At 48.0% G+C, this 13,166-nt stretch overlaps 2 protein-coding genes across 7 annotated transcripts in view; one reads left to right on the top strand and one right to left on the bottom strand.

Annotated features, from left to right (window-relative positions):
- The window catches only part of LOC100388347 (septin-4), a 16,232-nt gene continuing 3,066 nt past the window's right edge, over window positions 1-13,166 (bottom strand). Inside the window, exons 1-12 of one of the 5 annotated variants that reach the window (XR_013535483.1) lie at window positions 11,107-11,272; window positions 8,783-9,058; window positions 8,346-8,439; window positions 7,827-7,913; window positions 7,214-7,337; window positions 1,701-1,835; window positions 1,471-1,588; window positions 1,280-1,381; window positions 989-1,085; window positions 732-907; window positions 485-584; window positions 1-227 (exon numbers count right to left, since the gene is read on the bottom strand). Coding sequence is in view for 4 of the 5 variants with exons in the window: in XM_078372735.1 (XP_078228861.1) it covers window positions 168-227; window positions 485-584; window positions 732-894; window positions 989-1,085; window positions 1,280-1,381; window positions 1,471-1,588; window positions 1,701-1,835; window positions 7,214-7,337; window positions 7,827-7,913; window positions 8,346-8,439; window positions 8,783-9,058; window positions 11,107-11,235 (1,485 nt within the window). In the remaining variant the exon portion in view is untranslated. Of the gene's footprint in view, window positions 228-484; window positions 585-731; window positions 908-988; window positions 1,086-1,279; window positions 1,382-1,470; window positions 1,589-1,700; window positions 1,836-7,213; window positions 7,354-7,826; window positions 7,914-8,345; window positions 8,440-8,782; window positions 9,059-11,106; window positions 11,273-13,166 lie in introns of those variants that run through there. The other 4 variants (XM_078372735.1, XM_078372737.1, XM_078372736.1 and 1 more) reach the window with 4 other exon arrangements.
- LOC144582554 (26S proteasome non-ATPase regulatory subunit 3-like) overlaps window positions 7,764-13,166 on the top strand; it is a 25,853-nt gene continuing 20,450 nt past the window's right edge. For both annotated transcript variants that reach the window (XM_078372740.1, XM_078372741.1), the window contains exon 1: window positions 7,764-7,949. The gene's annotated coding sequence lies outside the window, so the exon portion shown is untranslated. The remainder of the gene's footprint in view (window positions 7,950-13,166) is intronic.

Consider the following 13,166-nt stretch of genomic DNA (forward strand, 5'->3'; position numbering starts at 1 on the left):
AACCACCTACAGATTTATTAAACTTTATTTCCTCTGAGTCTCTGGGCAGTCAGCAGGATGTAAGGCGAAGTGGCAATAGCTGAAGGGGCCTGAGCACAGCTGGTGCTGGGAGGGGCCGACATGGACAGGAAGAGGAAGAGATTTAAATACCCAGGGCTGAAAGCCAGTTAATGGGTCTCCTTCATGTGTTTTTGTATTTTGTGTAGCATCTCCTGTAGCCGCCGGAGCTGGAATAGATATAGGCATAAAAATGGGCCTTTTTGGAGAGTCCTTTAGTATTGGGGAAGTGCTCCAAATTTCTAATCCCTTAAGCCAGGACCTTGGTAGCCCTGAGGTATGATGGAGACTCTGGACAGAATCACCTATTGACCTATCCAGGACCCAAACAGGCAGCAGAGCCAGGGATCTTTCTATTACCAAACCAAGAGATATCAATGTTGATGATCAAACAGGGGACCTCCCCTATATCCCATACTGCTCTCACCTCCTTATTTTTCTCTCGCATAAGCTTCTCAGTTTCTGGATCTGCCCATGGTGGGACAGCAGGGATGGGGAAGTCGGTACCACTCTCTCGAGTCAGTTTGCTAAGAGGAGAGAAGGGTTGGTGAGGCTAGGAGGACCCCAGTACCCACTTAGATTGGGCCTATAGAAGAACAAAAGAAAGGTTTGGTCTCACCCAAGGCTAGGCTTGGGATCCCCCCTGCCACCTTTGTCCTGGCTTCTGGTCATACTTGCGATTCCGTTCCTTCACCACCAGGCGGGTCATGCTCTGGATGCACTGTGCCCGGTAGTTCTCATAATGTGTCTCCCGCGTCACATCCTTCAGGTCCTGCATGTGGCTACGCACCAGCATTGTCCTCAGCTTCACAAAGTCGCAGTGCCCTGGGTTTTCCACTGCATAGCAAGGCTAGGGGTCAGCCAGAGGCATAGGTAGGATAGAGCCACTGAGGGGCAAGGGGATACCCTGGTCACAGGCTCAGTGCTTTACCTTCCACGATGCCCCAGGGGTAGAGTCGGCACCGAACTCGCCGCCCTCTGGCCTCTACTACAGTGTTGCTGCCAATGACTGCAAATGGGATGCTTTCCTGGAAGAGGTTAGGGGTGCCTGTCAACACCCTCTGTTCTCACCTGTTTCTTTCCACCTGTATCGTCATCTTCTCTGCTTCACTCTGGGAAGCCAGGGTCCTTTCCCACCCTGATCGCCTGAATATAGAATTCTACTCCCTTTTTCCACCCAGAAGAAACAAGATGGGAAGGGGATGCCCTAGAGTGGTCTCACCTTCAGGGCTTGATCCTGCAATTTGAAGTCCTCATCCTCATCAGAGTCACAGTCTGGGAATTGATAGATCTTGATTCCAAAGCGCTCAATCTCCTCCCGGATCTGGCAAACAGATGAAGGGCCCACAGTTCTGGGGACCACATCCTTTCTAGAAGCCCACCTGATCCCCTCCCATCACCAGCTTCCCTCACTTTGCGTTTCTTGCAGTCCACTTCAGGAGGTGTCAGTGTGTCCGCCTTAGCCAGGATAGGCACGATGTTGACCCGCTGATGCAGGGCCTTCATGAATTCAACATCCAATGGCCGGAGCCTGGAGAACAGGAATCTATGACCACCTGCTAGTGGCAGCCCTGCCCCTGGGCTCTTGGCCTGTTCCCTTGACAGCACCCAGTGGTGCCAGGAGCCTCAGGCTTGGACCATACCCGTGGCCGAAGGGTGAGATGAAGTACAGGCAGCAGTGCACCCTGTTGTCTTGGATGTTCTTTCGGTTCAAGCCACTCTCATCTCGGAAATACTGCTCAAACTGCTGATCAATGTATTCTGCCACAGGCTTCCAGCTGGGGCAGGGACAGACAAGCAGAGAAACTGTGAGCGTGGGCGCCACCTAGTGAGCTTTGGGACTACAGAGAAGTAGCCCCTCCCTGAGCAGTGTTTTCAAGACGTTGTTATTCCCTGGCTTGCTTCACCAAATCTTCAGGGAAATTCCTGAATGGGATGGTGTATATCTCGTCTTGATACAAAAGCCTGAGTACTCAGGCAGAGTTTAATAACTACTAGTTTGATGACAGGAAAAGGGCCCAGGTGATCAAACAAAAGAGTAAGAATAGGCTGGGTGTGGTGGCTCACGCCTGTAATCTCAGCACTTTGGGAGGCAGAGGAGGGTGGATCACTTGAGGTCAGGAGTTTGAGACCAGACTGACCAACATGATGAAACCCTGTCTCCACTAAAAATACAAAAATTAGCTGGGTGTGGGTGGTGTGCACCTATAGTCCCAGCTACTTGGGAGTCTGAGGCAGGAGAATCACTTGAATCCAGTAGGTGGAGGTTGCAGTGAGCCAAGATCATGCCACTCCAGCCTGGGCAATGGAGTCAGACTGTCTCAAAAAAAAAAAAAAAAAAAAAGCAAGGTAGGGCTGCAGGCAAACACCAACTGGAAGCCAGGGAAACCCTAAGTCAGGTTTCCAGTCTAACCTCAGAGCCTTTTTGCTCATGTGTTTCTACCCTCTCCTCTACCTCTCCAAACACATGCTATCCTTCAAAGCCATAAGAACCATCTCTTCCATCTCTTCTACTTCTCTCCTTCTCTTCACTACAGAGCAAAACAAATAAATAAATTAATAAATTTCCCCAAGAACCTCAATTTCATATCCTTTGCGCTTCTATTATCTTGTTTAATCCTCACTGCCCTCACAGGTGGACATTAGGCATTATGATCACCATCACTCTCATTTCATACATGCAGAAACTAAACCCAGAGCAGCTAACAGACTTGTTCCAGGCCCGACGTGGTAGTTCCCGCCTGTAATTCTAGCACTTTGGGAGGCTGAGGTAGGCGGATCACTTGAGCCCAGGAGTTCAACAACAGACTGGGCAATATAGCTACACCCCCATCTACAAAAAACTACAAAAAAATTAGCTGGCATACACCTGTAGTCCCAGCTACTTAGGAGGTTGAGGTGGGAGGATAACCTGAGTCCAGGGAGCCTGGGGAGGTGGTTGATCAGGCCACTGCACTCCAGCCTGGGCAATAGAGTGAGAACCTGTCTCAAAGAAAAAAAAATGGCAGGGAGAGGACTTGCTCTAGGTCATTTAGCTAGTAAATTCACTACCCATCTGAGCCTCTACAGCTCAGTGCATTTGCCACTACACATTGCCTGACCCATTTACTAATTTAAGTCGCTATCTGATTGAAACATTGTTAGAGAACTACCCCCACCTCCCCTGCTTCCCTGTTGCCACTTGACTATAAGCCTCTCAGGGATAGGAATCATTCATGCTTGTTCTAAATCCCGTAAAATGTCCAGCACAGGCTGGACATCTAGTATGTACTCAATACATTCTAGCTGATTTGATGCTTTGCTGTTGCCAAAATTCTGAAATTCTTAAACATTTTGAACGAAGGGCCCTACATTTTCATTTGCACTGGGCCCAACAAATTATGTTTCTGGTCCTGCAATTAGCATTGTTAAAATTCACCAGTATGCTATAAATAGCCCTTTGCACTCTTTTTTTTTTTTTTTTTTTTCTATAACCAGCTATACTCTCTTTATTTTAAAAAAATTATTATTATTTTTTTTTTAAAGAGAAAAAGAAGGGGAAAAAAAGAAAAAGAGGGAAAAAGGAATATTACTTCATTCCTAAAATGGGTTTCAATAATGGCCGATCAATATTTTGAGTGTTTAAAGTGGTTAATGCATATTTTATGTGTTTAAAATGGGGACCTCTATTGTGTTTATTTGTTCTGGCTCTGAGTTCAAGTCCTGGATATCGTTATCAATTTGTTGTCGCATTGAATCTAAATCTCATTATGTGTCTTATGTATCTGGGTGTTAAGATCTCTTATTATTACATTAATCCTTTTACCCTTGCATCCTTGTAGCTTTGAAATCTATTTTATTAAGTGTGAGAATTGCAACTCCTGCTTTTTATTTATTTATTTTTGCTCTCCATTTGGTTGGTGAGTTTTTTTCCATCCCCTTGTTTTGAGTCTTTGTATATCTTCAGATATATCGTTAGATTTTGTGGATAATATATATTTTGTTGTTTAACATGGAGAGCTCTATTGAGTTTATTTGTTCTGGATCTTAGTTCCAGTCCCGGGTATTGTTATCAATTTGTTGTCTCATTGAATCTAAATCTCATTATGGGTCTTATGTATCTGGGTGTTAAGATCTCTTATTATTACATTAATCCTTTTACCCTTGTATCCTTGTAGCTTTGAAATCTATTTTGTCAAATGTGAAAATTGCAACTCCTGCTTCTTATTTATTTATTTTTGCTCTCCATTTGGTTGGTACGTTTTTGTTTTTTTTTTTTCCAACCCTTTATTTTCAGTCTATGTATATCTTTGGATATACCGTTAGATTTTGTCTGTATCTTTTGATTGGGAGATTTGGTCGATTTAAATTTAGGGTTGCTGCCATTTGTTGTTAACTGACTATTTTGTCCTTTCGTTGATAAAAATTCTTCTTTATGTTAATGCTCTTTACTTTTTGATGTATTTTTAGAAAGGGTCATACTGGTTGTTCGTTTCTGTGTATAATGCTTCTTTTAGAAGTTCTTGTAAAGCAGGCCTGGTGGCAATAAAATCTCTGAGTACTTGCTTGTTCCTAAAAGATTTTATTTTTCCTTCAAATGTAAAGCTTAAATTGGCAGGATATGAAATTCTGGGCTGAAAGTTCTGTTGATTAAGTATATTGAATATTGGCCCCCACTCTCTTCTAGCTTGTAGGGTTTCCGTTGAGAGATCTGCTGTAAGCCTAATAGGCTTACCTTTATGGGTGACTTGATCTTTCTCTCTGGCTGCCCTTAATATTTTCTCCTTCGTTTCGATCTTGGTGAATCTAATGATTATGTGCCTTGGGGTTGGTCTTCTTGAGGAATATCTTTGTGGTGTTCTCTGTATTGCCTGGGGTTGAATAGTGTCCTGCTTTGCTAAATTAGGAAAATTTTCCTGGATAATGTCCTGGAGAGTATTTTCCAGCTTGACTTCATTCTCTCCCTCACATTCAGGTACACCAATCAAGCGTATATTAGGTCTTTTCACATAGTCCCATATTGCTTGGAGACTTTGCTCATTCCTTTTTATCCTTTTTTCTCTATTCTTGTCTTGTCGTTTTGTTTCATTAAGTTGGTCTTCTACCTCTGATACCCTTTCTTCTGCTTGATCCATTCGGCTGTTTAAGCTTGTACATATTTCACTGAGTTCTCGTGTTGTATTTTTCAACTCCATAAGTTCATTTGTATTCCTCTCTATATTGTCTATTCTTTTCAACATTTCATCTAATCTTTTTTCCAAGTTCTTAGTTTCTTTACATTGGGTTAGAACAAGTTCCTTTAACTCCCAGAAGTTTCTTATCATCCACCTTTTAAAGCCTACTTCAGATAATGGAACACAGTCCTTTTCCATCAGGGCTTGTTCCATTACTGATGAGTCCTCTTCCATCAGGGCTTGTTCGGTTGCTGATGAGTCCTTTTCCATCCGGGCTTGTTCCGTTGCTGATGGGTTCTGATTTTGAGTATACTCGGCCTTCTTAGGCTGTTTTTTTCCCTTCATTGTAGATGAACCGCCTTTCTAATTAGTTTTCTGAGTCGACGTCCGACTTATTGATTCCCAGTGCTGGGATCCGAGCAACCCACTGTGGCAGCCTAAATAGCAGCGATAAGACTGATGGTGCTCTTCTGCCCGGGAATCTCTGGTCTGGCTTCCCTCTTGAGTCCGCAACAAGCGGCTCTGACTTCCTGGAGCTCCAAACTCCGGTCAGTAGGGGAAGCAGTCCCGTTGGCTCTGCGTGAAGAGCTGCTGCGCCGAGACGCCGGCAAAACCGCTGCGGCAGCCACAAGAGTCGCGCTGGCGACCCGTGAGGCTCCTCCACTGGGAATCGGCTAATCGGTGAGTGACGAAAATTCGTCTAATGGTGTGGCATCGTCTCGTTCTCTGAGCTTTCACTGGGAGCTACAATCCTGAGCTGTTAGTGGTCGGCCATCTGCCCTTTGCACTCTTGAGTGTGCATGCATCATGCTGGGTGATGTTCAGATCAATTGGAGAGGTAGTTAAGGGCTGGTATGTTTTAATTAAATAAATGTCTGACAAAATGAGTACATATGGAGGTGCACTTTAAACTGTGAGGTGCCTGGAAAATGAAGTTATTAGTATTATGGAAGGTAAGAGACAGTAGATAAACTGATTTAAGAAGATCATTTGCTGAAGATCATGAAGTTACTAAATGCCAATCAAGATCTGAACTCTCTGTCTAGGGCTCTTAGCACCACCTGCCTAACTTCTTCATCAAAGGTATCACCTTTTCTCCTGTCAATCTCATCAGTTCCCCTCTTCATCTACTCACTTAGGTCAGACCATTAGCTAAGCATCCCTCTAGCACCTGAAAAATAAAAAAGCCCAAATGATAGGAGGTTGTGGTAAAGCCAGCTTTTCTTTCACCAGGTAGCCTAGAAAGTACCTGGAGTTTAAACACAGTTCCACCATTTTTCCCTTTTGCCTATTCTTCCTCACCTTTACCCTCCCTCCATTCATGACCAGCCCTTCAACATTTAGGTACCCTTGTTTGTGGCACCTAGACTGTTGCTAGTGAAAGGAAAAAGTGTGAGTTTATTTATTGAGCATCTACTATGTAATCAAACTCTGTCCTACATGTTTTCACACTTCACATGTGTTTGCTTTTTGAGGCTCTTCTTTCTTATCTGTTTTTTTTTTCCTTCTTTTTTGGTCTCACTCTGTCTTCCAGGCTAGAGTGCAGTGGTGTGATCACGGCTCACTACAGCCTCGATCTCCTGAGCTCAGTGATTCTCCTGCCTCAGCCTCCCCAGTAAATGAGACTACAGGCCCATGCCACCATGCCCAGCTAATTTTTTAAACTTTTGTAGAAATGGCATCTCACTATGTTGCCCAGGCTGGTCTTGAACTCCTGGCCTCAAATGATCCTCCTGCCTCAGCCTCTTCTTTCTTATGTCTGTACCCCATTAAAGAGTCATAGGGCAGAACTGGAACATTAGCAGAACATTAGAAGTCACCTATTCCAATCCTTTTCCTCTTACTTTATAAAGGAGGGGGTGGCTGTCAAGTAAGGGAAGTTACATGGTCAAGGTCATATAACTCCTGATAAGTATGACTCTATCTGGGCCTATATGTATATCTGTGTGTGTATGGAGAAGGGTGGCTCAGGGGCAGCTGGAATTGTGCTTAGTCAGACATACCACTCTGTATTGTTGACTGCATCCCCAAAACCTGGTGTGTCCACAATGGTGAGCCGCAGCCTTACACCTTTCTCTTCTATGTCCACTGCATGCTTAGTGATCTCCACGGTTTGCATGATCCGCTCTGGAGAAGGGGGAAACTGAGGCCAGGGGAAGGGCAGGGACCCCCAGTCGAAATGAACCGCCCACCCCAAACAGCTTCGTTGCCCATACTGCTTCATCCACATTGCCCTCTCCACCCCCAAGCTGCCTGGGGGACTGTTCCCTGGGAACCAGCAAGAAGTATATTTCCCAACACAGGAAATGCCAGTGGCTGTTGGCTCTGGCCCCAGCCTCTTCTCTGATCCGTTTTCTTTTTCTTGGATTCCTGGAATCCTTGGGGGTCAGAGACTCATTCAGAGTGCAAGACTCTGGTCCCTGCCCTGCTTCAGCACCCAAATCTTTAGGGAGCTGGCTGGTGAGCTGCCAGGCAGATAGGCCTATGGAGAGCTGCTGTCAGTCTCTCTAGGAAGCCTTTGTTTCCAGCATGTGGGGGAGAGTCCCATCCCCCAGACTCTGGAGTGAGTTTAATTTCCCAAGACAAGTCTGCCTGATTGTCCTCTCCTTTCCTTACCTTCAGCACCAAGGAGTTTCCGGTCCCGGTACAGATCAGTGAGGAAGAGGCTATTGACAAGTGTAGATTTGCCCAGGCCAGACTCTCCTGAGAGGAGAGAGGACACAGGCACCAAATCAGAAGGTAAGATCTATAGCCAAAAAGCAACTCCACTGGATTAAGGTTTAGAGGAAACTGCTTTCTTATCTAATTGGAACTAGACTAACTATAGTATTTTAGAGCTTGAAGGAAGCACAGAGATTGGCTTGGGAGAGCAAGAGATTGCTCAAGGTCACACAAAAGAGGCAAATACTAGAAAACGGTTGGTCAAATGTTCTTTGCAACCAATTTGTACCCCCACTCCACCCCAACCCCATATACATACACTCTCAGAGGCCAATAACTCCTGGCTATTTGGCAAAGAGGCACAGCCGCTCACTGCTTGCTCCTTTCAACCTCTACTCCCTTCCCACTCATGGACACACACACCATCCCCACCTGAAACACACCCTGCCCAACCCAGCCCTGCCCCTTTTCTACCTGCCACCATGATAGTAAAATCAAAACCTTTCTTCATGGACTTTCGGGGGACTTGGTTGGGGAGGGTTGCAAAGCCCACATACTCCTTGTCATCCTAGCAGACAGGAAGGCAGAATGCGTCAGGACAAGGAGCTGAAGGGGCCCTGGCACCCAGCACTGATCTTCTCTCCCTTTCAGGTCTTTGCCCCAGCCTTTAAGAAGCAGTGCCAGACTCCTGTGGGTTCCTATTTCAGGCCACCAACTGGGCCTCCTGCCATTGCTAAACTGTTAGTTTCCAGTGCCCTTGGGGGCAGATATCACAGAGCTAGGGCTGAAAAAGGACTGAAAGAGGTCCCAGACACACACACACACACACACACACACACACACACACACACACCACCCCGGTCTTCCTGCAGCAGCCCACTGAAAGGCAAAGGTAGGGTTGGGGGCTCTACCTCAGAAGAATCACAGGGATCAAGCTTGTCCCATGGGCTGCGGGGCCTAGCAGATGGGCTGAGAGGGGCTGGGGCACAGAAGTACTGCTGGCTGTCAGAGGACTGGGGCCACGAAGGGGGTCTGAACTCCAGGTCATCATCATAGAGGTCTGGGGCCTGGGGCCTGGATGCCCAGGTCTTAGCCTCTGGTGGGTGGCAGCTCTCACTTCCTGAGAAATCCTTCACGAACTTGCTCAGTTCTCCATCATCTGTGGTGTCCTCCAGGAAACGCTTGATCTGGGGGAAGTGGGGTGGGTGGAGTAGGTAGGAGGTGATGGGAAGGGAAGAATGAGGAAGGAGACGGAAGACAGGAGAAGGCAAGAGGGAAAGGGAAAGCACTTGTGGTTAGAAGAGAAAGAAACTGCAGCCCAGCCAGAGGAAGTGCTCACCATCCCTCCCTCACCTGCTCGCAAGCCTCCCCCATCCAAGATGCCAGGAAGGGCCCCAGGGTCCAAGAAGAGCCCTGGACACCCCCAAATCTCTGGCAACTGCTCTTGAGAACTGAGGAACTCCAGTTCTGGTCTCCCTCTCAGCAGCATGTTTTTTGAGGCTGCCTTTCCTGGGGTTCTGGCCTAGACAGGGACTGTCTCAGGCCAGGAAGTAAGGCCAGAGTGAATACGATAGAGCAGACAAAGGCATTAGACCCAAAAGGAGAGTACAGAGCCTCAGAATGGGGCAGGGGATGAGGGAAGGAGGTAGGAGAGAAGAGAGCTGCCTGTGCCAGGCAGGTCAACCAGCAGGGGGTTCCGTGCCTCCTGTCACTACTGGTCAGTGAGCTGGGGGACTGAGGTACAGATTCTACTGCCAGTGCTCAATCCCCAAGGTTCACGGCCCAGCGCTCAATATAGCTGATCCTACCCCTTACTTCAGACATTGAGCCACACCCGAATCTGACCCTGGGCCCTGGGAGAGAAGAGTAACCTGCCAGTGGATGCTGACTGTGGGTGGAAGGCAGCTGGGAGGGACTAGCTAAGGGATGATTGAAGAGCCTGGCGAAGGCTGAAGGACAGCTGGGCCTCCAGAGCTTTTGACAGCCCCCACCTGTGAGGGACATATCAGGGGAAGCACCCTAAGTTGTTTCCTTACCCCTCTTCCCAGAGCCAGCAGTACAGGAGGGGGTCTGGCCTAAATTATGACCCACAGTGGGTGGTAGGCAGAGAATGGTCTGACTCCTCTGTAGAAGCCTGTTCTACACTATCCCCAGCTCAGAAGAGGGACCATTTCCCCCAACTCTCATGGTCGGCTCTAGACCCTAAAGATTCTCCTCTCCTTTGGGGGTCAGCCTCCTTTGTGGGGTGCCTGGCAGTGCTGGGTTCAGCTCTGCTTCACAATACCCACGTGCCACCCCCAGACAATGGACAAGGGCCAGCTGCAGAAACTGACTCACTCTCTGGGGGTTAGCCAAGCTAGTGGGGACTACCCCAGACCACTGTGGAGTCACAGCTAGAGTTGGGGAGATAAGATGGCCAAAGTCTTCCTGCAAAGGGAGGTTAGAGGAAAAAGTCTGCTAGGAGCTACTTCCAGGCTGTCGCCTCTCAAGTCCTCACAGCTGCTTATAGCCGTAGTGCTCACCTGGACAGAGGGGAGGAAAAAACTGGAACCCAAAACTGGAACCAGCAGGTGGAGGCTAAGTGTCCTGAGACCAGCCTAACCCAGGGCTTTTCTTACCTATGATATTTGTGAGGTCCAGTGGCGACCATAGATCCCAGTTTATGCCTGTTGTCCTGACGTCATGATTAATTGTGCCCTTTCACTCTCAAAAGTGTCCCAGCTTAGACAATTAATTATATGGCAACAGAAAAAGGGTGGACTTTGGGGCAGCAGCTCTTGTTGTCTGGCAGCTAATAAGTCTGGGGAATTCCAAGAAATCCTGCCTCTCTGCACAAATCCACAATAACCCAGCAGTCAGTCTGGGGATCAGGACAAGGGTGGGAGAGAGAAAGCTGTGCTTCACCTGGTTTCACTCAGGGACACTGAGTGGAGAGGCAGGGAAGGGAGAAAGAAAGGCACTAATGAAGATCCCTAGCCCCCACAATCTTCCAGCAGAGCCTCCAGGAATCCAGCACCGTCCTCATCTCTGCCAGCCCTGGCCACTCATCCGCATGAAGGAGGCCACAGGGGCTCTAGATTAGGAGTCAGGATGCTAGGGTCCTCACCTCCTGCCTGTCCATCCCCACTGCCAGCTCTGCCAGTGACCAAATCATTTTCTGACTTTGAGCCCCAATCCCATCCAAGACAGGGAGAAGACAGGTCAGGTCCACCCATCTCCCAGAGCAGCATCTTACCCCAGCTTCAGTCCTGTCCTCAGGGACAGAATTCCCTTGCCATCCCAGTGAATGGTCTATGTCCCACGCTTCAGACTCCCTGTCAGCAAGCTCTAGGTCTAATTTTATCTCCCAGGCAAAGTTCCTCATACACAAAAACAGCCTTGTTTTGATGCTCTTGTTGTCTGGCTTCCGGCTTGCTCCTTTCCTTTTCTCTTTGACCCCCTTCTGTCTCTGGCAGGGGCCAAAAAAGCCTGTGGAATGTCCTTCCCCACCCCCTCTCCTCCTCCCCTTCTCTTGGCTCCCACCCTCCAAGGACAGCTCAGCTGCAGCAGGATCACTTGTTTCCTCTGCAGTCCCCCACCTCCTCTGATTAGCTGCCCCATGACGCCTGCCCACTGCCTACCCTGGTGGGCACAGCATCAACCTCCCAATGTCTGCCTGCAGCACAAGCTCTTGATCCATTTGACCTCTCCTGTTAACCCCCAAGGACACCGTGGTCTGCCTGAGGACTATGAGCTGTCCCCAAGTGACCCAGCCCATCAGCACTTGAGGACAGCCACCCAGGATACCCATTCCCAAAGGATTTCAATCCCCCAATCTCTTTCTTTCACCTTAACTTTAAGCAGTGCTGGAGTAGGACGAGATGCCCTATAATCCCCCATATAGATTTTTGTGGGAATGGCCCCACACTTCTTCCCAAGTGTCCCTTTCTTTTTTTCCAGTGGGGAACCTCACTGTCTAGAAATCTGCTCCTAGATTTCCCTGCAGGGAGCCCCATCACAGAGGGGACTTTGCTCAAGAGACTCCCCTTACCCTAGGACACCTCACCTCCTACTCATAGGAACCTATATCAATTCCACCACTCCATCGCTTCCATAGCGTCAACAGGGGAGATGTTAGCACCTGGTCTCTGAGGAGCATGGGTTCAAGACAATGGGAGGCTGGCAGCCCAGAAACTTCAGAGCTGCCATTTAAGTGGGAGAGAAATTAAGAGGCCTGGTTAGAAGTGTGCACTCAACTAGGAGTCAGGGGGCCACTGTTTCTGTTGGAAGGAAACATCTTTTATGAGTCTGGATAGTATCTTAATTTCAGGACCTTAGTGGTCAGTTGTGAATGGAGGAGGGTGAGGGGACATGGCCATTTCTGCCTCATGACAACCTTCCTCTGGCTAAATAGCTGTCAGGGTGGCTCCTGGGTTACAGATTTGCTTCCTCACCCGAGTATGCACCCTGGCCTCTGAAGCCAAGCTCCCTCATCTACCCAGGCCCACTGTTTCTGTTAGTTGGAAAATCCACCATTTGAAACACCACCAACTACTCTGCAGAAAGATGTGATGTTGGAGATGGGTTCCAGTCACCAAACAGCTTCTGAAAAATACACCAAAAAGTCCACAGTGGTTGTGGCAGATTCTTCCCTATGTGGGATTATTCTGGGCAAAATGAATAACTGAGGCCAGGTAGTCTGGCCTCAGTTCTGCTATCAAGCCTGAGACAAAAGCATCATATTTTTCTGCCCCTCATTTTATAGGCAGAGGGAGTAACGTGTCCAAGTCTCACTGTGAAGCTGGGACATTGTCACCTCACTCTGTGCTTCCAGGTGGACTGCATGACAGCTTGGACTAGGTAACCGACTGTCTTGGTCTGCCCAAGACTGAGGGAATTTTTGAGACATGGCACCTTCAGTGCTAAAACCAGTGAAGTCCAGGGAAACCGTGATGAGCTGGTCAACTTAGCCTGTCCCCAAATTAGCAAGTCATGACCAGAGGTCACCAGCCTTCCATCCTGCTCTGGAATTGGCTGCCCATGGTAGCTGGAAATGGACAGGGTGCCATCTGACAGGGTAAGATGCTCGCTTCCTAAGAAGCTGTGCAGTGATGGTCAAACTGCTATAAAAAGCCTCCAGAGATGCCCTGTCCCATTTCAGCAGCTTTACTCCATTCTTTCAACAATTCTCTTTCTTCTGAACTACAAGCCTCTACCCAAAGCAAAATAAATGCCAGGTATGGTGGCTTGTGCCCATAGTCCCAACTACTAGGGAGGCTGAGGCAGGAGGATCACTTGAGCCCAGGAATTCAAGAC

Source organism: Callithrix jacchus, chromosome 5 (genome assembly GCF_049354715.1).
Source record: "Callithrix jacchus isolate 240 chromosome 5, calJac240_pri, whole genome shotgun sequence".
Lineage (NCBI taxonomy): Eukaryota > Metazoa > Chordata > Mammalia > Primates > Cebidae > Callithrix > Callithrix jacchus.